This window comes from Polypterus senegalus, chromosome 11, assembly GCF_016835505.1.
Source record: "Polypterus senegalus isolate Bchr_013 chromosome 11, ASM1683550v1, whole genome shotgun sequence".
Taxonomy (NCBI): domain Eukaryota; kingdom Metazoa; phylum Chordata; class Cladistia; order Polypteriformes; family Polypteridae; genus Polypterus; species Polypterus senegalus.
Genome location: NC_053164.1, coordinates 128642803 through 128670762, shown reverse-complemented (window position 1 = coordinate 128670762; position 27960 = coordinate 128642803). Strand labels below are relative to the sequence as shown.

General features: G+C 35.9%; 1 protein-coding gene across 1 annotated transcript; it reads right to left on the bottom strand.

The window, feature by feature from the left end:
• Window positions 1–251: 251 nt before the first annotated feature.
• Window positions 252–27720, bottom strand: ftsj1 (FtsJ RNA 2'-O-methyltransferase 1). Its single transcript, XM_039769631.1, has 11 exons — window positions 27479–27720; window positions 25760–25896; window positions 20313–20382; window positions 20086–20188; window positions 10180–10258; window positions 9553–9605; window positions 6903–6956; window positions 6465–6567; window positions 5163–5246; window positions 4028–4131; window positions 252–742 (listed from the first exon to the last, which is right to left on the bottom strand). Exons 2-11 carry the CDS (start codon window positions 25878–25880, stop codon window positions 515–517), a joined length of 999 nt encoding a protein of 332 aa, XP_039625565.1. The 5' UTR covers window positions 25881–25896; window positions 27479–27720; the 3' UTR covers window positions 252–514.
• Window positions 27721–27960: the final 240 nt, after the last annotated feature.

The following is a 27960-nucleotide window of genomic DNA, read 5'->3' as shown; positions in this document are numbered from 1 at the left end:
GATGAGTCACTGTAACTGCAGTCATCAAATCTGACATACACAACGATTAGAAGTCATGTACTGTGACATCGATTTAAGTGTCAGCTTAACTGACAAACGAATACAGCCCTGTATGATGTCAAACATTTTCAGTGGATTATAAAGAATTTAAAAAGATGCTCAATTTCTGCATGAACATTCATATCAGCTTCCCTCTAGTGGACAGAAGCACAACCACTGGGGAGTAAAAGGATTAACAACATAATCTTGCATGAAAATAGATGAACGTTTTTTTTATTATTTAAAAAAAATAAAATCCAATACATTTAAAATATTGAGAATAATCCACTGCTTTAAGATTTCAATTTGAATAACAGCCAACCAGGTGTATAATAGTTAAAAATTTAAATATTATAAAAAAGGAGAAAAAAAAGTATTCCAAACTGGATTCTATATTTTAAATTGAAAATAACATACCAGCTGCATGTTATTTATCTTTTAAAAATCTAGAGAAAAACATTTTCTGCTCAGTGACTTAATGGACATCTCCCACATCCTCCTTTTGGTGGCTGGGTATTTCTTCCACAGGTACCTCGAGACTAGTAGGTGGTTTTGTGGAGGGCTTGGGTTCATCTGCACAACTGGATGTCAGGCCCTCTTTTGAAAGAAGGTTGTTTTTACGAAGGTGACAAGCCTGCTGGTAAGGAGGGCTGATAGGTGGCTGAGTGGGAGGAAGGTACCGGTACTCCTTGTTGGGATCCAACTGAAAGAGAGAAACCAAACCTGAAAACAATGTCGGTGGAATTTACAATGAAAACTGCTTTCCCACAAAATACACAAAGCTGGTAACATGTTTGGAGTACTTTCAGCAATATTATCATTTTTATTATTAATAATAACAAAAAATAACAATAATAATAAAATGTATTATATTGTACCTTTACCAGTACAAAATCCCCAAAAAACTATTCTGTATATAGTTCAGACAAAATAAAATGTAACATTTCTCACAATAAGTGTATTTAACAATATTTCAGCAAACATATATATCCTTGGGACGTTGACTGGATACTGTACCTGGCAATTGGATTATGTGATATGACTAATTTGAACATTTTTCTTGGGACGATTTGATGTTTGTGGTACAACCTATATAAAAACATGCTATTAAAAAGTTTTCATCAGCCATCATTACAAACAACTAAGGACGGGGAACACATATAAAAATTCTGCTTGGGTGGTAAGGAAATAGATGGAAATAAATCAAGCATGTTTCTTTATTTCTTAGGCTAACTGAAGACTTCCAAGTGTGTCCAGTAGCATTGAACTGGTCAGTCAGAGTGCTGCAGTAAGCCTAGCAAATTGACTTCCATCTCACTCAGGTTTGGCTTCTTGGGTTAAACAAGGTGCCAGTTAGCCTGGGAAAAATAACTCATAGAAATTGAAGAGAAAGTTTTTTTTTCCTTAAAAAAAGATGAACTATATAAAAATATATTAAAAAACTATATAAACTTGATTCTTCTCAGGGGAGTGCCTATGAGACTGTCACACATTCAAAAGTCAATAACAATAATAAAGAGGAGAAAGATCAGTCTTCTGTAAAGATGAACAATAGTTTCCAAATGTTACATTAATGTAACTTGTACTGTGATCAGATGCCTCTGACATTGTAACACATTCACAAGCCAGTAAAAGACAAGCAGTGCAATCTCCTGTAAACATCATTGTTGCCTAAAGTGGTACTTTCTACACTTTTTACATGGTGACAACGCCAGGCACCTTGTTACAGAATGTATTGCCAAGACAGCACATTATCTTTAACAAACTGTTTTAAAACTTTCTGAGAAGTGGCATTTGACATCCTTTTAATCAAGTTTACTGTAAGGTTTTAAAGAAAGAGTACCCCACTAAAATTAAAATAACCCGTACTACACCTGTAAAATCAGAATGCAGAAAATGGAAGCAAAAAGCTGAGGAAGTGGCTGCATGTGTACTTTACTGGCATGGCAGCCTTTTGGCATGTAACATGAACTAAAGGAAAAATAGATTAGAAACAACCGCGCAGCTGGAGCACTAAATTCCACATCAGATTTTCATAACACCCCATTCCATGTTTTCTTTTTATAACAGTTTATGTGGGCAGATAAGGGCTGTGCCATTTTTATGCAAATGTTCGCAAGTCATAACCACTTCATTCATTGTAGACATCCTGAAGGCAAAAAGTAAAAATACAAATAAGGAATATGAAAAAGTGCATATAAGTTTAAATGTGTAAAATGTAAATGTAAATATAATACCCAGAATTTTTAAGCTACATTACAATATATCCTTCTCTTGTAAGGACCAGAATCTGAGGGTGCTTTCACACCTATAGTTCGATTGCTTTAGTCCGCACCAGTCAGAAAAATGTTACAATGTAGTAAACAGACGTGGGTACGGTTTGCTTTCACATATGCTGAGTTCTAAACGAACCAAAATAGACCGCGAAGCCCATCGGCACCAGGGAAACTTGTCTTTCTCTTTTCCAGAACTTCCCGTCTTGCTAAGTGCATCACGCACTTCTATATACTTCGCCCAAAGTTTTTTTGTCTTAATACGGCATTGTTCAACTGTCCGAGGATAGCCTTTCTCCCTTAGCTGTTTACTGAACAGCGCGTAAATGCAGCTGTTTTTATGTGTCGTGGACAGTTGCTTTTGGATATGCTCATCCGACCATATATCTATGAGGCACTTAATTTCTTCGGCACTCCACGTTTCTCCGCAGTTTGATTTCATCGCGAGTCGATAGCTTGAAAAATTTAATGGAGTCAACAGAAAGTGAAAAGAATTTTACCCACAACCCCGTATCTCTTATACCCAAAGTGAATTAAACTATACCATTTCGTCAGATTTGGTTTTGGTTGCTTTCACACCAGACGAACCGTACCAAAGTAGAGCGGATAAAGCGGTCCAAGACCACCCCTTCAGGCAGGTCTCGTATCGATTGATTTGGTGCGCACCAAAGTACCGAGATTGCATTCACATTAACGCAAATGAACCAAACCAAGGGACCAAACACGTTTGGTGCGCACCAAATGCTGTAGGTGTGAAAGCACCCTTAATTTTTAACTATTATAGATCTGTTCTGTATGGAAAGTTAAAATGTAATGTTAAACAGAACCACAGTGAGTGAGAGGTTGCAGGGCTGCTGCACCATATGAACTGGTGTGTGCGTGCATGTGCATTCTGGTAAGTTATTTTTTGTCCTTTGCACCTGCAGAAATAGCCAATATTAATTCTTTTATAAATATTCAAATACCTGTTAATGATCTTTGCTATTTTATTCATTTAATTCTATGTTTTTTGGTTGATCCTACAGTTATACATAATTACTCTGAGTATAATACAGGAAAAAGAACCAAGTTTAAAACATCTAGTGATCACAGTCAAAGTTTGTACTGCAAAACCTAAAATTAATTCTTTATATATTGAATATTTTTCATATACACTGAACAGTTTGTAGTATACAAAACATTTTAGAAGCACACAAAAAACAGGAGAATGTACAAAAACTTACTAACTGGCTTTTAGAATCTGGGCTTGGATTGGCCAAAAACAAAGATTTTTGCTGGAGCTCCAAAATTAAAAATATTCCTGGCTCCAGCTTTTTTTTTTTTATCCATTTTAGACACTGAATATGGAAAATATTGCTTTAAAGAAGTAATGGATCCTTGCTTACTGTTCCCATTAGCCTGAAGTACAAATCAATGAGACAGTAGAAAAGAGTGCGCAAAAACAGCGTTTCTGTAGGTGAAATGTTTGAGCCAATTCGAAATGTGGCAATGCTTAAGCTGTGTTGAATAAAAATAAAAACAGACAAGTCTTCAGCTCAGAAGTACGTCAAAGCTATTTTGTTGTTGTGTCCTCTATGTGAGCACTTACAAGTCTGTGGTAAACAGTACCTTTCTGTACTCTGTTAGCCTTTGTGCATAAAGACACACCTGACAAAAGTCCAATATTGATCACATGAAAGAACCATTTTCTAAAGTATTAAAGACCTTTAAAATACCTGAAGGGGATATGTCATGTCCGAGTCATAGGCACTAAGGTCTCCACAAGCCAGGAAGGGAACAATCACTCGGTTTGGACCCTCTAGCTGATTAAAATCTACATCTAGGTAAACAGAAAACACAAAAATAAAGTATTTGGATAATACTATAATACTAGTACTAAATTAAACCAATAAAATTATAAATAAAAGTACCCTGAAGATTAAACATTTTAGGCCTTTTTCCTCAAGAACAAAAGCTGAAAAATCTTGAGTTGGCCGGTCACGCAATTCACACTTAAAATGCAATGCAAGAAAACAAATGGTTTAAATTGCACCACTCTATCTCCTAAATTTGAAAATAAGCCTAAGTCCCAATATTGAAAAACATTTTTGAAACATGCCGTATTCAAAATACCTTACAGATAGCCATGTTTCTGTATGCATTGTAATCAAGTAAAACCTTTACTTTCACAGTTAACATTTTGAAAACATAAACAATTTAAAATGCGAGCCTTAAAGCTGCATATAGCAAAACAGCTGTTCAGTTTCTTTTTAGTATTATTATTGTCAAACATACAGCATATCCAAGTATCAGCATAGTCTGGATGGACATATTAAATAAAGCTTTTTTGAGAAAAATGGTATTGTGTGGGATAAACAACTTATGTCCCAAAATAAAGTGCTGCCAAAAAGTTTTTTAATCCTTTCCTGATATCCTCCATTTTTGTACATTTGTCACTATAAATGCATTTAGATCTATAAAATAAATGCAATATTTTAGAAATGGAACATGAATGAACTCCCAAGGCAGTTTTTAAACCATTACACTGGCTATGTGCTTATAAGCATCTTGAAGTTTTAACTCATCAAGGTCAACCCAACATAACAAATGTAGGACTATGGCTGGTTTTAATGTTTGAAAAGACATAGAAAATAACGTGGTTTTATCTGTGGAAAAAAAAAAAAATTATACAATACCTTACCTTAATATACAGAGAAAAAAAACCTCAGAGTATAAAGTTAAGTGGAGTGGGTGCACAAAGTCTTCAAAGTGAGACACTCGGCTACAATTTTAATTAAGTTCTGTCTGTTCTTATTTCTTCTGCCCTGCTTTTTTTTTTTTTTTAAACTATATACTGTAATATTTACATACCATAACTGTGGTCCAGTAGAGGATTAGACATGTTGGGAACATATCCCTCAGGAGGGGAATATCCTTGGCAAACAACAAATGCCTCTGCATGAAATAAATACAAATAAAATAAGCAAATAATATTTCAATTGACTATTTATAATAATGTCCTGTTAGATACTAAAATTCTCTTTTTTTTTCTAGATATACATCTTTAAAACTGCAGAATGTACAGCAACAAACATACAACTATTTAGTTATATTCTGGTCATCAATCTTGCATGTGTTCAACATTTCAACCATTTCAAATTCCTATTTCGGAGGCAAAAGTGAATTCTTTGTACTGCAAACAAAACAGCTCACATTTTATGGATGTGTCAGAATAATATAAATATTGGTCTTTAGCAGGTCAACTTCAGTTAATTGTTTATTCTAAAGTGGAGCTCCTCACGTGTATTTCACTAGGTAATGCATGAGTGTATGTATTTAAAAACTATCTGAAGCGTAAAAATAAAAGTTAATTCAATGACCCATAAAAATGGTCCATTAGTGCAGAGTATCAGTTTTCCTGTAACCTGATAATGAAATGAAAAAAGCAAAACAATTTTCACTTTTAAAATTACCTGGCCCAATGGAATTCTTGTGAGAAAAGTGTTAGCCCATAAGCTCCAAAAACTTAGAGCTACCATAATCATACTCATTTTTGGTGGATAAATTACATATTACTGCAATGCACTAATTAGGTTTCCTTCTTCTATTTCTTATTTATAGTGCATTTATCAATTAAACTAACATGTTACGATAACCAAATATAAAATGTAAAGGCATTCTTTTCAGCATTATTTACTGTCATAAATCACTATGCATATGCTGGAGGCTCCACTAGGGTCACTGCCACTGAAATGTCACGTAAGTTATTCAAATCCTGCTGACTATGCCATATTAAACACCTTTTTGTCATCTGTTTTATATTGTTACCTGTCATTAAAGGTATATTTTGACAAGAGCTCAACTTAATCATAATGAACTACTTGTGTTTAAAAACAGAAAACACTACATCAGTCATACTGACTTTTGCACAACATAAATTGTAAAAAAAATTCAAACAAGCATGGTGCTTGAGCAAAAAAAATATTAGACTGCTGACAGATGCAGGTATTCTTGTCGTAATTTTAGATTTTACATATTTTTCTAGATGTATGGGAACTGAACATTTAGTATCTTATTATTTATGTTTATGATTACAACTCCAGGTTTTGAGATAGCAATTAATAAATATCAGTAATGAACAAGACATGGGTTTATGAGAAAAATTCCACTAACCGATGCTGGAGTTCCGGCTGCTGCGGGGTTTAGCGCATGTCACAGAAGGGAAGAAGATTTTCAGTTGCGAGTAAAGTAGAGTAATATCTTTGCCTCGAAAAATCTTACCAGGAAAAAGTAAAATTCTGCATTTAGACAAAACCTTTTTAGTATTTTTAAACATTAAAACATGTCTGAACGATGTGTGTTATTTTAAAATAAAGGATCTGAAAAATAATATTAATAAAATGCAGGGTTCATTTTGTCTATAAAAACTCTAAATGATATAACTATCTGACCTTCATCAGAATAATACACATGTTTAAAAGATCTTTGAAACTCAAAAAAACAGTTATTTTGAAATACTCAAGTTTAATCTACTGTACAATGAACAAGAAGGTTACAAGGAATAAATACACTTGACATTTGTAATCACTGAGATTATACGTCTTATCTTACCTTGGCCACAAAGGTGCCACCTGTCTTCAGGACATGTGTAGTGATATTTAGTGCCTGAGGGAAATAAAGAATGCAAACTTACTGTATCTTCATCTATTTATCCATTTTAAGAACCTGCCTTTTCTGCTACATTTTTCCCCCTTTGAAGAGTAGAAACCTACCTCAGCAGCATTGGGTGCAAGACTTTAAAAATCATAGAGAAGAGCATTGTTACACACATACTAATTCACAGATCCACTGTATTGGTTTGTAAAACCCAGCTGTAATTCTTTAAGTGACAATTTTATTAATATATCTTTATTTAAAAGAAAGGATTTGTCCTTGCATAATGCATACAACAAAAACATAAACATAAAAATAATGCAAACAAAACTTTTAATGCAGTAAAATAGTGACACATCCTTTAGCAGTTAGAACAACAGTTAAAGGTCTCCCATAGTTACAATACCCTTAATTAGTCTCTTAAAACCTTTGTTTAATGGTATGTTTTAAGATGTAGAGAACTGAATTTAGAGAAAACTCAGCTTGTAGGGAAAAAATGTGCAAATGTTATGTGTAGATGGCAACTGAAGTCAGTCAACTGAAGTTGTGACACAGCAATGGTAATAACTGCACCAATGTGCTACTTAAAGCTTTAATTTATACAAGTCTATGGCCCCTGCTTTATCTTTTTCTAATGAAAAAGAGCTAGACAGTCTGGAGCTTTTATTTGACACCAAATAATACAATCTCTCGATGATTTGCCTTTATTGAATCTGCTATATATGCATGCAATTGAAATTAAAAAATGGAATTGGCATCTCTACTTGTTTCTCTATTTAAATGCTTTTTGTCTGATCATATTTTCCAGTTTTGTCCCTAGTAGGTAATAAGAAAAAATAAGAAAAATGTCACTGTTGCTGCCATAGAAAGCTGCAAAACTCTATTGTCATTCTATTGCTATGTACACTTTAGATTAGAAAAAATGTAATAACATATTGCTATTTTATGTTAAGTAATTATTCAGAAATATATGCATAGTATACATGTTACTGTATTAAACTTAAATTAGAATAGTATGAGGGAATCATTTTTGAACAGTAAAACAAGGTCCTCCTTATGCGAAGCTTTCAGTGACAGCCATTTGAAAATAATTATATTTATTGTGAGCTGTCCTTTTAACGTATTAATGTTCATAAGCACAAGAAGAACTAACGCTAAGTAAAGAAAACAGATTTTGAATTGAATTGTTCTTCTCAAATGCTTTGCTAAGTGTTTGCAGCTACGTTTACAGCCTCTTACATTGCAGCAATTTGAATTTAAATTGGGTCACTGAATTGGGAAGAATAAAACTATCCACTATTTCCACTCAAGAACTACTTGGCTCTTGGTTTTGGATCACTGTACTGATGCGTTAGCTTCACCAGCCATAGAAAGCTGCAAAACTCTATTGTCATTCTGTTGCCATGAACAATTTATTTTTTAATTTTATTTTTCTTTTATTTAAATACTAGCTACATGTGGTCTTCGGGACAAAAACAACCCAAAGTCTCCCTAGCAGTTTTGCTATATTGATGAACTTGAAAAGGCATCAGCTAAGTGGGCCTGGACAAATCGGATCTTGTCCGAGACAGATGAGTAGTCGAGTGCAGCTGTGGCACAATTTGAGTAGGATAAGCTGTAACCTGTCTCAGGCAAATGTATGGTAGTTTGTTGTGTGAATGTACAACGTGCATATACCACAACGCTGAGTTTGTCTTCTTGGGTTGAATGAAAAGTGAGGTGCATGCAAGTGCCCAAAAAATTAAAAATGCATGCATGCTTTATCTCACCAAGTGCATGTCACACTTGTATAAGCTTCTACATGTTCCATAGAAATCACATCAACTCCCGTGGCTGTGGTTGAGCGTAAGCAGAGCAGACAGCCCTACACACACACATCTTTTGTACTGAGAAATGAGGTGCATGCAAGCAAAAAAAATTTTAAAGTGCATGCAGGCGCCATCTAGTGGCTGTGGCTGAGAATGAGCAGAGCACACTGCTCCTTACACATATACAGGCGCAGACATTGGTGTTGTTTATATTATTTAAATATCAGCATTTACTACCTTGCTTGTCAATCATGTCATCGGTATGCACTGCAAATAACACCATTGCTGGGATACATTTTTTGTAAACGCATACCAATGTGTGATTCTATTGGCATCCTAACCCATGTAACTATGTTCTGTGTAGAGCAGCCTTAGCAGACAGATATTGTTAGTAAAACCAATAAGAACTCTGCATGTTTGTAGCAAACTGAGAGCTCAAAAAAAAAAAAAAAAAAAGTAAAATATACAATTTCTCCAAAAAAAAAAAAAAAACCACACCACCATGGAAAAACTGAATGCTTCTGAAAAAAAAAAATATATCTTTCATCATCAGGTGCCTCAAGCCACAGTATCATGACAAAGTGTGCATTTTTTTTTTTAATGATTGATTTTTTTCAACCAAACAAAATAAAAATACACATCATACAGTAAATGAAAAATATAACAAGAAACATCCTAAAACACTCTGTCCAAGAAGCAGTAGTAATTGAGACAAAAGTTAAATAAATTATAAGAATAAACAATTGGGATAATAAAAATGTCAGAATGAGAAAAAAGTTATTTTAACCACAGATACTTACAGCCAAGAGCAGCTGTGCTTGAATGTATTCATCGACATCATGGAGGCCTGTCACTATGCGTAATTAAAACAGAATAAAATTTCTGTAATTCAAATAAGACAGTTTCAAACATGCTTGTAATGTCTTATTTAATAAATCTATTTTTTTAAATTAATTTGGTGTGGGTGTGATTGCTTTGATAAAACACTATGCTTTTTATTGCTTTAATAAGTAATGACTAGAGTTTGAAATATTCAATTAGGCTTTCTTTGTCTAGTTTTAAGACCTACATAAAAATCTGATCACATTTTAGGTCATACTTATGAAAAAATACAAAAAAAACTCTAAAGGGTTTACAAACTTTCTAGCACAAAACAAAAATCAACTGCCCAAGAAGATAATTCTTTACACGGTTATGACAGTCAGCTCAAGGTGACCTAAATGAAAAGTTGCCATTAAATTGCAATGCTTTTATTAAAATAGATCCACATTAAACAGACAGTACATTTTGAAACTCAGATTAATTACAATTAATGCAACACAATATAGACAGGCTTAAACAAAAAAGAAAAAAAGTAACACAAAAGTAAACACAAGAAGTTGTTTCACAGAACAACACAGGACAGGCAAAATTCTACAAATACTTACCATCAGGGGCTCCATCACAGACCACTAAGTCAGCAGGGTGACCCTCAAAGTGCCGAATAATCTCATGAGCAGTAGAAAGCTTATAAAGGAGGGACAGAAAATAATGAGTATGTTAAGTATCACATAAAACTATGATTGTGTGTTTTATTATACCCATCTATGGCAAAAATTGCAGAGGCCTACATATGCAATTATATACACAAGAGAGGAGGAAAAAAAAAAGTTTCCTAATAAGACAGCAACCAATCCTATTCACCTAAAACTTTAATAATGATTTTGCACTAATTAGCTTCAAAATTTAAAAGTTCCAAGTTTATAAAATCGCTACCAACAATAGCTAAAACACTGTACACAAAGTTAACAAAATCTGGCATACATATTTAGGACTCTGAAAGAAAGTTTGTGAATGTTGGGATAAATCCAACTGTGCAAGGGTTGAGTTTTAATATTCAAAATTTTGACACATAGCAGTCGCTGCAGCTAAAAATCTAATTGCAAGACAGACTGAATAAATTTTATTCTTTAGAAAATTACCACGAAAATGTGAAAAACAAGTAACAGTAGATCTTGCATAAATTTTGGTGATTTCATACGATATACAGTACTTGTATTGCAAAAACGGAGAATGTCATGTGCTGGTCACATCAGATTTTACTTAAACTGCATCTTTTTACAAGTGCCATACACCCTGCTTTGTAATTTTAGACCATGAATATCATGAATTTGTAAAGACCTTTTTGATATTTCTTAAAGATTCTCTGTATGTTTGTGAAAGCTACCTTTCTGTATATTTGCATTTATCCTTTAAATTGTTCTGATTAATTTTTATATGCAGTACAATCTTGAGAGCATTGTTGAGGCAGAATCAAAGCTTCTGAATCACAATTATTGTCATGAGGCTTCAACTCTAATACTCTAATATTTGTGGTCCGGTCACATGTGGATTTTCTTTTTCCTATTACACAATACATTACTTTGAAACTTTTAATTGACCTACTACAAAAATCATCTTGTTAACATCAAACACTGCCTCTGTAAAAAAACAAGCTTTAGATATTATGGATGACTGGGTGAATTTCACAAATAGTAAATGGCAACTCACTGCAACAAACATTCAGGTAAAATCTTATAGAAGCAATCTGAGACAAGAGTGAGTAGAGCTCTTGGCCTTCTAATTCTTCAGTGCTTATAGGTATTTAATTTTTTAGTAACTTATGCAGCAGTACTTGGAAATGGTTTTTTCCCCCAAATACAGACTAAATTTTACTTAAAGGGTATGTTTGGTAGTTTTCAAGCTGAAGTTATTTCTTCACAAAAACGGCATACATGCATTTTCTACACAAAACTGTCTTTAGTCCAGAGTTTCCTATAAATAAAAAAAAAAACCTTGCCTGCACTAGTGGTTTACAATGGAGGCAATGAGGCATGAAGCACCACTGGAAAACAAAAGCCTAAAACTTACCAAATATGCTCTTCAAGTTTCAATAAAAGAAAACATGTCTGTCATGTTTCCAACGCATATGTGTCAACAAAAGGGATCTAGAAATAATGATTTTATTGCATATTTCTGATACTGTTTTTCTTGAGGCAAGGATACATTCTGCATTCACTTGTGTGAGTTCTCACATAAATAGAGAAGTAAATCAAAACAAAACCAACCACGTGGCACTAACAGTTTACTATGACTTTGGTCTTTTGAAAGGAAACCACTTCCCAGGAAGGCGTGAAAGGTTATTGCAGAAGACTATAAGTACTTAGGTAGCAAACACAGCTTGTTATATTTTAAAATGGCTAAATCTCACAATGTTGCATTTTTTTCCTCCAAAAAATGACATATATACAGTATTTTACGATGTGTGCAATCTCAAGACGCGGATCAATACACAACTGTCTTGGATTTTGTTTTCCAGCTGTGCACATGCCCTGTTAATTTCAATATAAAACCCCAGTACTAGCAAGATATTTTTTTAAATTTATAGAAAACGCTTGACTTTCTAACACAATTTCACATGACAAATGCAATTATACCACTTTTGTGAAGAAATAACTTTTGACTTGAAAAATTATAAACTTTTCCATTAATTATATTTATTCTGCTTAGTGAGCGTAAAGAATATAGCTATTATACACAATTATTACAATGCCACAAAGCAGTCTCATTACGTCTGAGCATATTTGCTTGAAACATGAAAAACAATGAGAGTGCTCACTTGGCAAAAGGATTTTTAAAACAGCGGCAAGAAAGCACATAATAGGAAAAAGTGGCACACTGAGAATTTTAGGAGAGAGAGAGAGAGAGACATAGGGAGAGATACTGACAAAAAGCACACTTTGGACTGTCATTTTGTGATGACAAGGGTCACAATTTGGGGTGAAAACTTATAAGACAAGGTGCCAGAATCACCAGTATAGAAACGTTAACAGTCTGGTTAAGAAAAATATTACGTTCCCCAAAGAGAGTAGAGGGCAGATAATCCAGAAAATGTCAATGATGGCTTATCCTTTACAAAAGGTGAGGTAGAAAGTGAATTGAGAGCTGGCAAGAGACTCTAAGACCTCCTGATTGCTATGTGGAGGAAAGGAGTCCCAGGTTATAATGTCAGGGACCAAGTTACTAATTTTAATCTCAGAAAGGTAAAAGTACTAGATGGCATGAAGCCCCTAGCGGCAAGAAATAGAAATGTATATTTTAATAGAGTGACCAAATTACTGCAATGAGAGAATAGGTACTTTAAGAAAGTCTGGCTACTAAATAATGATCTAGTTTAATGTACTAGTACATTTAACCAAGTTTTATCCTGGCCATGGACATTCAGTACAGTAAAATAAATATTTCAGATATTAAGGCAAATATGAACTTTGTTGGCTGAAGTCATTTAATTTAGTGTCATCTGCAAATTTAATAGGTTTGCTACATTTTGTAAATCTATACTAATAAAAGGCAAAGCCCTCACTCACTCACTCACTGACTCATCACTAATTCTCCAACTTCCCGTGTAGGTAGAAGGCTGAAATTTGGCAGGCTCATTCCTTACAGCTTACTTACAAAAGTTGGGCAGGTTTCATTTCGAAATTCTACGTGTAATGGTCATAACTGAAAGCTATTTTTCTCCATATACTGTAATGGAGTTGAGCTGGATGGCAGTGGGGGGTGGAGTTTCATGTGACATCATCACGCCTCCCACGTAATCACGTGAACTACTATCAACGCAGTACGTAGAAAACCAGGAAGAGCTCAAAAAAAGCGCTGAAGAAAACATGCATTATATAATTGAGAAGGTAGCGAAACAATAAGAAGCAAGCGACTGACATATACAACCATATTCATGAGTGCTGCTACTTCGGAAACAAAGCACGGTGTAAACCTAAAGTTTAAATTAAGTTCATAGACAGGCTGCCGCTGGCGTTTGTAATTTAGTGCCTGCCCATATAAGGCCGTCCGTCAGTGGCAATCCAATAGAAACACTGCCGCTAAATATTCACGGGTGAAGGACTGTGCTTATGCAGAGGAAGATGAGATGGTCAGGGTGGTGTTTGGCACAAACTCAGCGAAACTGCGAGAGAAACTTTTAAGTGCCGGGTATTAGCTAACATTACATACAGCCGTGGACATCAGACGAGATGGCACTAGCACAGCTGGGAACCTTCGATGCATGAACACCGAGCGGCTCACGTGAACTGACGCAGTGCACAGACAAAAAGCAACAGTTCCAAAGAGTGCTGAACAAAAACCGAATTACACAATTGAAAGGGCAGCAAAAAAGTATGAAGCGTCTGATACATACAAGCATATTCATAAGTGCAGCTACTGCGGAAACAAAGCACACGGTGGAAAAAGTCAATGTCCCGCTAAAGGAAGACAGTGTAAAAAAAAAACCTGTGCATGCAGTGTGTAACATCTCAGATAAAGAAGAAGACGAGCTGTTTATTGATGCAGTAAGAAACGAATCGATGAATGAAACCTCTTATCTTTATAACGATTGACAAACACGGAATATAACTTGAACACAACACATCGTACAAATACGACCCTGATTGAAAGAAATAATGATAATCAAATCCTTGATGACAGCAACACTCAATAACACTCACAAAACAATTACTGTATATTGACAATCATGTTACGTTATTTTTAAAATGTTCCCTTTTCTTTTTCATAACTTCTTTAACACACTACTTCTCCGCTGCGAATATATATATACAGTGGTGTGAAAAACTATTTGCCCCCTTCCTGATTTCTTATTCTTTTGCATGTTTGTCACACAAAATGTTTCTGATCATCAAACACATTTAACCATTAGTCAAATATAACACAAGTAAACACAAAATGCAGTTTTTAAATGATGGTTTTTATTATTTAGGGAGAAAAAAAAATCCAAACCTAGATGGCCCTGTGTGAAAAAGTAATTTCCCCCTGAACCTAATAACTGGTTGGGCCACCCTTAGCAGCAATAACTGCAATCAAGCGTTTGCGATAACTTGCAATGAGTCTTTTACAGCTCTGGAGGAATTTTGGCCCACTCATCTTTGCAGAATTGTTGTAATTCAGCTTTATTTGAGGGTTTTCTAGCATGAACCGCCTTTTTAAGGTCATGCCATAGCATCTCAATTGGATTCAGGTCAGGACTTTGACTAGGCCACTCCAAAGTCTTCATTTTGTTTTTCTTCAGCCATTCAGAGGTGGATTTGCTGGTGTGTTTTGGGTCATTGTCCTGTTGCAGCACCCAAGATCGCTTCAGCTTGAGTTGAAGAACAGATGGCCGGAAATTCTCCTTCAGGATTTTTTGGTAGACAGTAGAATTCATGGTTCCATCTATCACAGCAAGCCTTCCAGGTCCTGAAGCAGCAAAACAACCCCAGACCATCACACTACCACCACCATATTTTACTGTTGGTATGATGTTCTTTTTCTGAAATGCTGTGTTCCTTTTACGCCAGATGTAACGGGACATTTGCCTTCCAAAAGTTCAACTTTTGTCTCATCAGTCCACAAGGTATTTTCCCAAAAGTCTTGGCAATCATTGAGATGTTTCTTAGCAAAATTCAGACGAGCCCTAATGTTCTTTTGCTTAACAGTGGTTTGCGCCTTGGAAATCTGCCATGCAGGCCGTTTTGCCCAGTCTCTTTCTTATGGTGGAGTCGTGAACACTGACCTTAATTGAGGCAAGTGAGGCCTGCAGTTCTTTAGACGTTGTCCTGGGGTCTTTTGTGACGTCTCAGATGAGTCGTCTCTTCGCTCTTGTGGTAATTTCGGTTGGCCGGCCACTCCTGGGAAGGTTCACCACTGTTCCATGTTTTTGCCATTTGTGGATAATGGCTCCCACTGTGGTTCGCTGGAGTCCCAAAGCTTTAGAAATGGCTTTATAACCTTTACCAGACTGATAGATCTCAATTACTTCTGTTCTCATTTGTTCCTGAATTTCTTTGGATCTTGGCATGATGTCTAGCTTTTGAGGTGCTTTTGGTCTACTTCTCTGTGTCAGGCAGCTCCTATTTAAGTGATTTCTTGATTGAAACAGGTGTGGCAGTAATCAGGCCTGGGGTGGCTATGGAAATTGAACTCAGGTGTGATACACCACAGTTAGGTTATTTTTTAACAAGGGGGCAATTACTTTTTCACACAGGGCCATCTAGGTTTGGATTTTTTTTCTCCCTAAATAATAAAACCATCATTTAAAAACTGCATTTTGTGTTTACTTGTGTTATATTTGACTAATGGTTAAATGTGTTTGATGATCAGAAACATTTTGTGTGACAAACATGCAAAAGAATAAGAAATCAGGAAGGGGGCAAATAGTTTTTCACACCACTGTATACCCCGATCTACATACTCTCAAATAGACAAGCCACACGCCGTGGCGCAATTGTAGAGGCTTTGCCTCTAGTGCCGACATCCGAGGTTCGATTCCCGAGAATGGATGCACTGAGTATGTATGCGCTTCCCGATTCATTTTACCCTCGCATCTCCTTGGTTTGGGACGTATGAAAAAATATGCGGTTAACGCAGAATCATGTTACGTTATTTTTAAAATGTTTCCTTTTCTTAGCACAAGCACAGCTGAGAAGCTTCGATGCATGTACTCCATAACACATAAAAAAAAAATAACGCATTTAATCACACTTTCAATTCCAAGCAAAGGGGAACTTTTGTCAATGCATGATTTCCTGGTATATCAATTACACTGATGCACACATCACAGCTACAAAAATGTTAAGAGTCGGAATAAAGCGCGTTCCTACGACTGATCGGAGGAAAATTTCATTTCAAAAGACTACCCGACCGAAGCCTTGATAAAAGCATGGTTTTGTGCACACTGAAAAGCAAGCAAAATTAGATGCATTACAGAAAGCGGACTTTGTGGCTCTTACTGGGGATCATTGGACTTCCGTGACCGTTAGTAATTCTAATTACATCTAATTACAAAATGTTCAATGATCACACTGTTTTAGCCTAATGTACAAAATAATTTTGGCTAAGGTTACTCAGAGTTTAAAGATTAAGTTGGTCAAATTACCTTTTATGTTTCTGACTTATTTTTTTAAGAAGAAAAACTGCACTTTATGTTGAAATTTTGGTTATTATTATTAAAAGACAATACCATTCTGAAAATGTACTTAAAGTACTTAAACTACCACTTTATTTTTAAGTCTGCCCAATTTTAACCAGGGATAATATTTTTGTTTCTGTTTTGAATTCAAATGCAGTTTAAAAGCTTTTTTTTTTTTCAGAAATTAAAAGAGCTTGAGTTTACAATATTCAGGTCCATGTCTATTATTTGATTCTGTCGCCCACTAAAACCCTTTTAAATTAAAAAAAAACATTTGCGATTTGGGGCAAATTTTCATGTGCGATTACATACGATTAATCAAGATTAATTATTACACAGCCTCTAATTAATTGGATTAATTTTTTTAATCGAGTCCCACCCCTAGATATAGATATATATATATAGATATATATATATATAGATATAGATATATATCTATATATATCTATCTATATCTATATATCTATATATCTCTATATATATCTATATCTACAGTAATCCCTCGCTATATCGCGCTTTGACTTTTGCGGTTTCACTCTATCGCGGATTTTAAATGTAAGCACATCTAAATATATATCACGGATTTTTCGCTGATTCGCCGCTTTCTGGACAATGGGTCTTTTAATTTAGGTTACATGCTTCCTCAGTTTGATTGCCCAGTTGATTTCATACAAGGGACGCTATTGGCGGATGGCTTAGAAGCTACCCAATCAGAGCATGTATTACATATTAACTAAAACTCCTCAATGCTATAAGATATGCTTCCCGCGTGGCGCTTGTTTTGTTTGCTTCTCTCTGTCTCTCATTTCTCTGCCTGACGGAGGGGGTGTGAGCAGAGGGGGCTGTTTACACAGTGGCTGTTTGCCTAGAAGATAGGACGCTCCTCTACAAAATGCCGCTTTATCACGGTGCTTCTGTATACTTAAAAGCAGGTATTGATTTTTTGATTGTTTGCTTTTCTTAGCGAGCTCTCTCTGACATTATCTGCTCTTCACGGTGCTCCTTTGAAGATAAGATATGTTTGCATTCTTTTAATTGTGAGAAAGAACTGCCATCTCTGTCTTGTAATGAAGCACAGTTTAAACGTTTGATTAAAGGGTGTTATTTCATGTCTAGAGGGCTCTAATAATGTTAACAGTGTGGGAGAGTTTATAAGGGCTTAAAATATACAAAAATAACCATACAAACATATGGTTTCTACTTCGCGGATTTTCACCTATCGCGGGGGGGTCTGGAACGCAACCCCCGCGATCGAGGAGGGATTACTGTATATATATATATATATATATGTGTGTGACAAGAACACTCATATCAATGACAAAACAATTACATTAACAATCATCTTACGTTATTTTTAAAATGTTTCCTTTTCTTTTTCATAACTTCTTTAACACACTACTTCTCCGCTGCGAAGCACAGGTATTCTAATAGTCATGTATATAAATCAATGAGCAGCAGCTTCAACACTGACCCCTTTGGTGACTGACTTTTAGTGTTTAAAACAAAAAGATTCTTAACCTATAGTCCATTCAGTTTTGTTGAAGCCAATTCAGTCTACATTTTCATAGCACATCCTAAACATTTGGTATCTGTATGCAGTTTGATGACAATCTTCTCATGAGATACTGTGATTTGAACCCAGATCCATTGACAGTCATGTACCAAGAAGGGCCAGTGCAATGAGTATATTTAACACTAGAACCCCTGAAGTTTACGTTTTTGTTATTATCCCTGACCTCCTTAAATTCTCCTGACATACACAAAGAAGCTCTTAGTTTGCAGCCTGCTAACCAACCCCCAAACCCCATCTCACCCCCATTCAGTCACATGAAGGCATCGCCCTGCTGCAATCCTAACAGTTCAAGTCTGTGTTGAAGTGTTTATCTGGCGATACGTTTGTTGGGAATTATAGAGAGAATTATAATTTCATGTGTCTACAATGATCTTTGTAAATATAGAATGACAGAGGAAATGGGAGCCAAGAAATGCTGAACATACGGCTAAAACAGAAAATGCTTTCATGTGTTACAGTAATAACAACAGAAAATGTTTTCATAGGTTACAGTATAATGCTGATGTGAAGTGTAGGGTGTGTGAAGACTGAAGTACAAATATCCAATAACCATTTTCATTAAAGCATATAACAAGTATTCTTTAATTCAAGGATAAAACCAAAGAAAAACAAATTGCTCAACTGACATGTTGCTGAAGCCCAAGTATCAGTGGGTACAAAGTAAAAGACGTTCACATATGTGTGTGTGTGTGTGCGCATTTCATTTCACCCACTTGTCACAGTGGCAACGCTGCTCTGTCACTGAACTGCACAGATGGTGCAGTGGATAAACTACCGCCTAGTAACCTTGAGGTGAAAGGTTTGAATCTCGTGTCACCCCTATATTAAGTGCCTTGAGTACTGAGCTGCTGCTACTATTATTATTATTATCATCATCACATAATAAAAACATGCGAGTCTGTAACATCCTGTGCAAATTTACAGTACTTGGTTTAAAAAAACAAAAAACAACACCTCGAGAGCCGCTTCTCCACGCTACCTCATACACCTACACCCATCCAAAGCCAGAGCACTCTGTATTTAATTATAATTGCACATCACCAGAGCCCTCACTCATCACACATACCTTTTCAAAGGTTTTTTTTTTTGAAAGTCAAGGCATACTATAGCTCTTCCAACTGTTATTAAAATCTTCAGAAGATTCCTCGTAAATGTCCACTATGTTAGTGAACTCTTTGATCTAAATGTTGCTTTTAAAATACTAACTATTCATTAAGTTACTGACTATAGGCAATAAGATAATTGATAGTTGCCAGGTTCAGCTAGACCAGCTAAAATTTCACATTCTATTTTTAGTATTAATAGCAACAGAATAAGCCAATATCCCAAAAGACATAAAAAAAACCTTATACTTTTTGTTTTAAAGCTGATTTTTTTTTTTTAAAGTTAGTATGCTTTGTTGTCTACCTTAATGTTCTTTATTTAGGGAAGGAAAAAAAACTGTTGGTTGGCTTATCCTCTCTGAAGAATACTCTCTTCACAACTGGTATCATTTCACTGCAAGTTTCATCAGAAATAAGAGCTGTTCAATACTGTATACAGCTGGTAAAAGTTGATGCATTCATATTTTACTATGTACAAGCTGATCTGGTAAAATAGATGTACTAGAGGAGGTTTTTAAGCACCGTCAGTTAACATCATTGGTATTGTTGTTGCATATTCAGAAATTCCAAATGTGTTCTTTCAAACATTTTCTCCTAAAGCTTATTAAATCCAAAGCAAAATATTGTAAGCACAGGGCATTTCTGAAGAAGAAATGGTATTAAAGGCAAAAAAGCTTCTTACCTTTGTAATGTCACCCTGGATTTGTGTGACACCTGGTAGGGGTGCCATGGCTTGCAAGTCTACTGCCACAATCTTCACTTCAGTCCCTTTCTCATCATCCCTTCTAAAATAAACAGGAATTAATTTATGACATAAAGGTGGAGGAACTTCAAAATGTTTATTTTTTAAAAAAAACATTTTTAGCCTAAAATATTACATAATATTTTTAAGGATTCAATGCCACTTACTTGAGCTTGCGGCTCAGCACTTGACTCCAGCTGCCAGGAGCAGCACACAGATCAACAGCCCTTTGAACTCCTAAAACAAATTTTAACAGTCAGTTTTTGCCTTTTTCTTTGTTATTTACTCTACAGGAGCACATAACTAAAGCACCCTCAGTTTTTTTGTACATATTAAGACAACATCTGAAGATACAGAACATGGTAATGATAATGAAGATTTTCCAGGCTAAAATGGTTATATTTCATAAAACGTGCAATGAAATAGATCTTGCTTAATACACATAACCTGACTCTGGCACTTTATACAAATAGAAATTTTTCACTTTAACTGTTGGACACCGGTGACTCTGACTTGAGTTATGCGGGTTTATAGGGTTACGCCTATAGAGTATAGTAAAAGTCTTCCTTGCAGGAATCAAGTTACATGCAGCACTTCACTAATTTCTGGTACCATAATTACTGAGCATAACCACCTTACCTTAAAATTTCAGGCTTCCTTACCACAATTAACATTGTAAATGTTATGATAATATCTGTGAGCAGCAGGTAAAATAGACTAAACCAATCTGAGTAGAAAAGCATGTAAGATGAGAATTTTGAATATGATATAGTTTGTTCAAATGAGAGATTTCACAACACCAGAATTTTTGTACTCAATACCAATATCAGTGAAATTTCCAAGTACTTGATACCTTCCCAATACTGCAGCAAAAACAAAAATCCTACTCAACAGTTTTTATTAAAAGTATCCATTTCAAGTAAACAACACTGTGCCTTTTTCCGTAATAGAACATAAATACTAATAGTAACAGTAGCTGTAAAATACTGGAATATCCATTAAATAGTTACACAATTATCATTTATAGTATTTAAACTAATATTAGTACTGAGAAATACTAAAATACAATACAAGGCTTGAATGTTAATGTATTGTATTGTAATGTAATGTACACTGGGTTCCCCTAGTGTAACAACAAGCAGGGAGATGTTATAATCTTTGGGAGATTTGAGCATAGGATTTATAATGAATTATATCATCATGGACAACCTGATTTATCTTAACACGTGCACATTCCAAATTTATTCTGATATTTTTTTTCTTCAGTAACTGAAAAATACGGCTTATAATCAATACTAAAAATAAAAATTCAAACATTATATCTGTACTGTTGAATTACTAAATTTCAACATAAGCCAGGAAATTTCCATTTAAACCAACTGTTTAAAGCCACTTTTGTGACAACATAATTTTAACATGTCATGTCAAAGAATCCACTGTTAGGTTTATAAAAATTGCTGTTGTAAGATTTATATTTGCATCACTCTTTGGTTAAAAAACTAATTGAAGAGTAAAATTTAAAGCACGAGTCAAACTGATTCAATTTACAAATATCACAAAATCCTATTGCTTTAATTTTCCTAATCTTTCACTCATGTTTTTCCTCATTTGCCCAAACTTTTGTGTTTCTTGTGTGAAATCAAACTTATCAGTTTTACATTAATTCACTTTTTCAGGACTCTTTAAAAACACCTTTGTTTTGTCATTTTCATTATTGATCACACTTTGTTAGTGCTAAGCCAGTGCACAAATCAAGAATTAAAATGTTAACTGAATCTGCAGTGCAACAGGTAGATTGTATTATATTTACTAAAGTTCCTTTCAAATACTGTATATAAGATTTGTGCTTTTGCTAGTTCATCACATTTTAGTAATGAACATTAGTTTGTCTTCAATAACCAAACAAATAGCACATAGTTATCAACTTCATATATATATTTAAGCAAATATTTATTTTTGCTTGTTTTGCTAACTGACATAATTACAGTGCTTTCTCTTCCAAGCACTAAATAAATTTTATTCTGGTAATAACAAATGGAGCAGCTTATTTGAATAAAAGTATAGACAAGCCAAATCACAATATTGTCTGAAACATAACTCGATTTTTTACTTGCACTGCCGGTGTGTAATACTGCTCCACATCACACAGTACTATATGTGTAGCTGTGGGTGTGTGCAAGGTTTCACCCATGACCCTGAATTGTATAAACTTGTTAGAAAATGGATGGATGGCCATTTGTAGATATGCTTGATGCAATCGGAGAATGTGAATCCACCATTACTTTAATTGTACTGTGTGGAACACTGTAGTAAAAAACGATTAATTTCGCCATCATTTCATCTCCTCTTAAAAATTTGTGGCAGTGCAAAGTAAACGATTATATTTCACATCTGATTGGTCTAATAATTTAGCTCTCCAAGCACACCGAAATCTATTTCTGAAAAAAGAAACGGTGTCATTTTGCCTGGCTTTTCTCTGAAAAAAGAAAAAAAAAAAATTTCATGGAATAAAACAGCTTATAATAAAAACCAAGGTATATGTGTTTTAGCCTTTTTTATTTAACAATGATAAGCACAAGTTCCACAATTTTTGCACTGAAATTCTCTTTCCTTAAACACAATGCATTTTCAGACATAACATCTTTTGTTTTATCTCAACATGTGTTATTATAGTACTGTATCATCACCATTGGGAGTCATTTTCATATGTAGTTTTAATCACTTGTGATTTTGCATTCTGGAGTAATCTACTAGCAGTAACACATGATTATCAGTAGCACTGGTTGAAAGTCAGTACAAGTTAAGTTGGGGAACCTGCATTGGTACAGTGTGTTGCCGCACCCACTACAAAACTAAACAACTCGGGATCCCGGTTGGCAACCCCCCAGGCAGACACGCAGTCCAGTCCCACCCTCCGGAAATGACCCTCTATCTGCCACAGCCAGGTGTTATGTGGGCGATCCCTTGGCCTGGTCCAGCCACTCGGGTCCCCAACAATGGGGATCTTACGAGCCTGATAACCCTTGGGGAAACCCGCCACATGGCCATAGTGCCGTAACTGATGCTCCCTCACAACGCAGGTAATGTGCCTCATTTGGGACTCCACGAGCAACCGCTCATTCGACACCAAGTCAAACCAACTGTACCCAAGGATTTTCCAGAGAGACAAAGTACCAAAGGAGTCCAGTCTTTGTCTCAGGTCACTGGATAGCATCCATGTCTCGTACCCATATAGCAAGACAGGAAGCACCAGGACTCTAAAGACTTGGACCTTCGTCCTTTTGCAGAGATATCTGGTGCCACACACCCCTTTCCAGCGACCTCATGACCCCCAATGCTCTCCCAATCCATCTACTGACTTCATAGGAAGAGTCACCAGAGACAAGAATGTCACTGCCAAGGTAAGTAAACCTCTCGACAAGGTCGACACTCCCTCCGCAAACAGACACACTGCTGATGGCTGTGCCCTAAAGGTCATTACAGTCAGTACCACAGTGCAAAAAAAGCTTGTACCATTATGTTTTCAGTATTTTTGGCATCGACTTAGTACCAATGTACAGGTGCATCTCAATAAATTAGAATATCATTGAAACGTTAATTTCATTAATTCAATTCAAAAAGTGAGATTAGATTCATTACACAAAAAATTGTTTATTTCTTTTCATTTTGCTGATTATGGCTTATTGCTGATGAAAACCCAAAATTCAGTATATCAGAAAATAAGAATATCGTGAAAAAGTTCAATATTGTAAACTCATGGTGTCACACTCCACTCAGCTAATTAACCCAAAACACCTGCAAAGGGGTCCAAAGCCTTTAAATGGTCTCTCAGTCTGGTTCAGTAGACCACTCAATCATATAGAAGACTGCTGACTTGACAGTTGTCCAGAAGACAGTCAATGGCACCCTCCACAAAGAGGATAAGCCACAAAAGGTCACTGCTAAAGAAGCTGGTTGTTCTTAAGAGTGCTGTGTTGAAAAATAATGGAAGGTTGAGTGGAAGGAAAAAAATGTGGCAGAAAAAGTTGCACAAGCAACAGGGATAACCACAGTCTTGAGACGATTGTGAAGTAATGTGAAGCAAAAGTATCCGGGACATGGGCTACAACGGTCACATTCCTTGTGTCAAGCCACTCCTGAACCAGAGACATCAGACGCATCTTAAGTGGGCTAAGGAGAAAACAAATTGGACTGTTGTTCAGTGGTCCAAAGTCCTCTTTTCAGATAAATTCAGTAAATTTTGCATTTCATTTGGAAATCAAGGTCCCAGAGTCTGGAAGAAGATTGCAGACGCACAGAATCCAAGTTGCTTGAGGTCCAGTGTGAAGTTTCTGTAAGTCAGTAATGATTTGAGGAGCCATGTCATCTGCTGGTGTTGGTCCACTGTGTTTTATCAAGTCCAAAGTCAGTGTAGCCGTCTACCAGGAAATTTTAGAGCATTTCATGCTTCCCTCTGTTGACAAGCTTTATGGAGACGCTGATTTAATTTTCCAGCAGGACTTGGCACCTGCCCACACTGCCAAAAGTACCAATTCCTGGATTACTGACCATGGTATCACTCTGCTTGACTGACCAGAAAATTTGCATGAGCTAAACTATGGGGTATTGTCAAGAGGAAGATGAGAGACATGAGAGACACCAGACAACAATGCAGACAAGCTGAAAGCCATCAAAGCATCCTGAGCTTCCATAACACCTCAGAAGTGCCAGAGGGTGATCGCCTCCATGCCACGTCACACTGATTCAGTAATTCATACAAAAGGAGTCGTGGCCAAGTATTGAGTGCGTACATTGACATACTTTTCAGTAGGCCAACATTTACGTATTAAAAATCTTTTTTTTTTTTTTTAATTGGTCTTAAATTATATTCTAATTTTCTGAGATTCTGAATTTTGAGTTTTCATTACCTGTAGGCCATAATCAGCAAAAAGAAAAGAAATAAACACTTAAAATAAAACAACCACTGTGTGTAATGAATAATACATAATATATGAGTTTCACTTTTTGAATTGCATTACTGAAATAAATTTACTTTTTAATGATATTCTAATTTGGACCATTTGAAGTGTATATGGGCCTGGCCAGTACTTGAATGGGAGAACATCTAGGAAAAGCTTGGGTTGCTGCTGGAAGAGGTGTTGGTGAGGCCAGCAGAAGACACTTACCCTGTGGTCTAAAATGTGGATCCCTATGCCCCAGTGCAGTGAGGGCACTGTGCTGTAAAAATGGTGTCATCTTTTGGATGAGATGTAAAATCGCGGTCACGACTGTAAAGATCCCTGGACATCCTTCAAAAAGAGCAAGGTGTATCCCAATGTCTAGGCTAAACTGCCTACCACAGCCTTATGTCTGTTTACAGACCTGTCTTGGACAGCAGCCTTTGTGTTTTAATTTTATAACTTCTTTCATTATTTTACATGAGATGAAAGTAACGATACAGCTCTGTAATTGCATGTGCTTTCATGATTTTCACTTTTAACGCAAGGGTATACAGTACTGCCATCTACCTTCAAGTATGTTGCTCTTATCGACGTCTTTATAAAAAGTTGTCTGTGAGGAATCTCATATACTATAACTGCTGTCCAATTTGAATCAAAAAAGAGAGCACAAGTACCCTTGAACAGGCAGAACTCCTCATCTAGCTGCAACAATTTGAAAGCACTGCGGGCACGCCAGCCCTCCTCCTTGGCCAGTCTGTAGTAAATGTCCCTCTTATCCTTTGAAGATCGCCCCATAGCCTGTTTTGTTTACCTGAATGAAGAAGAAAAAAAAAAAAACTGCAGTTAGGGTTATTAGTGAATAAAACAGAAATAAATAACACTGTAACAAAATACTTGCTTCAGCAAACACAAAATAGTAAAGTCTACTTCTGTCACAACCTAGCTAAGTATAAATAGAATACATGTAACATCAATATATATCCTGAATAATAAAAAAGGTATATAACTTACTTGTGGTTATAGTACAGTTATTCTTTGAAAAACAAGCAGCACAGATTCAGCTCTTAAGCATGTGCATTGTTGCATACTTAGTTTAAAGAACAGCCGAAGAGGCAGTTCAATAAAATTTACTGACAAACAAGTCATTGACCTTTAGATAGATACTTTATTAATCCCAAGGGGAAATTCATATAATCCAGCAGCATCATACTGATACAAAAACAAAAAAAATATTAAAGAGTAATAAAAATGCATGTAAAAACAGACAATAACTTTGAATAATGTTAGCATTTACTCCCCCGGGTGGAATTGAAGAGTCACATAGTGTAGGGGAGGCACGATCTCCTCAGTCTGTCAGTGGAGCTACTCCTCTGCCTGGAGATGACAATGTTAAGTGGATGCAGTGGATTCTTCATGATTGACAGGAGTTTGCTCAGTGCCCGTCGCTCTGCTACAGATATTAAACTGTCCAGCTTTATTCCTACAATAGAGCCTGACTTCTTAACAAGTTTGTCCAGGCGTGAGACGTCTTTCATCTTTATGCTGCCACCCCAGCACACCACCGCGTAGAAGAGGGCACTCGCCACAACCGTCTGGTAGAACATCTGCAGCATTCTATTGCAGATGTTGAAGGACGCCAACCTTCTAAGAATGTATAGTCGGCTCTGACCTTTCTTACACAGAGCATCAGTATCAGTAGGAGTCTAGAATATTTTATATTGAACAGGATGCAAACGGACATTTTATAGGATATAAACATTACATTTAGCCTATATGTTGCAGTCTACTGCGAGTTCGTCCTGAGTTAATGCTAACTGGTCCCTGCCCTCACCTCACCTCACCTCACCTCGTTCAGGGCTTCTTTATTCGTTGTGCCAGATGCTGCCATGACAGACTTCAGCAAATCACGATCTGTTAATTGGTTTAAACGGGTTTTAAAATAGTTAATATTTTAAATACTTTAGTTTAATTATCGGAACTGCCGCATATACAGAAAATCGTTTTTTAATTTTGATTTTCATAAAGTTGTTTCCAGGGATAAACTCATTTTAAGTTGTTAATAAGTGCATTACATTTCTTTCTTTTTTCCCTAAGAATCGAGCATCTTGGCAATACCTCTACCTCCATAACTCGCAAGAGACCAGCTTACAAGGAAACATCTCCAGTATAGACAGATTGTATAGTAAATTCCACATTATGCATGTGACGGGTATTTGACCTAAATCAATCGGTGTTCTATACAGCATTATTAATAAACGAAGCTATAACGAGTTAGTTAACATTGGAATAAAAAAAACATTATTTCTGAATTGGGAGGTAAAGGATAAACACTTTGAAAGTCTGACATGCATTAGTAATATTATTGGGAGAAAGAAATTGTACACGTTCCTTACCTGTACCTCAAAACCTTACAAACAGGATTTCACAACTCACTTCAGGGGAGACAGCAGGAAAGAACAGTTACGCGGTTACAGCCCTGACTGCCAGGCTATGCCTAACAGAAAAGAAAACGATCCATTCACAATTACTTTAGCTAGGAAACCATGCAAAAAGTAGAAATTATCTGAATAGAACTTGTCGACTGATGAGACTGGATAGCCATACAGATCAATCTAGCGCGTCTCCAGTGACGTCACAAAACCGCGCCATTCATTACGGGGTGTCGCAAGTATACGCATGCGCAAAAATGGTACGCAGGCGTGGCACTCTTTTGAGATTTGCAGCCAGCCGCTAGACTACATAGACAGCAGTTGGAGGGAACCACTGTTTTACGGTATTAGTGTAAGCAGTCGCAAGAAGTGAACAGGGACAACTTGAATATGTAGAAAATGCCTCAAGCTTTGAAAAAAATAATAGGAAATTAATTGTTTAATGG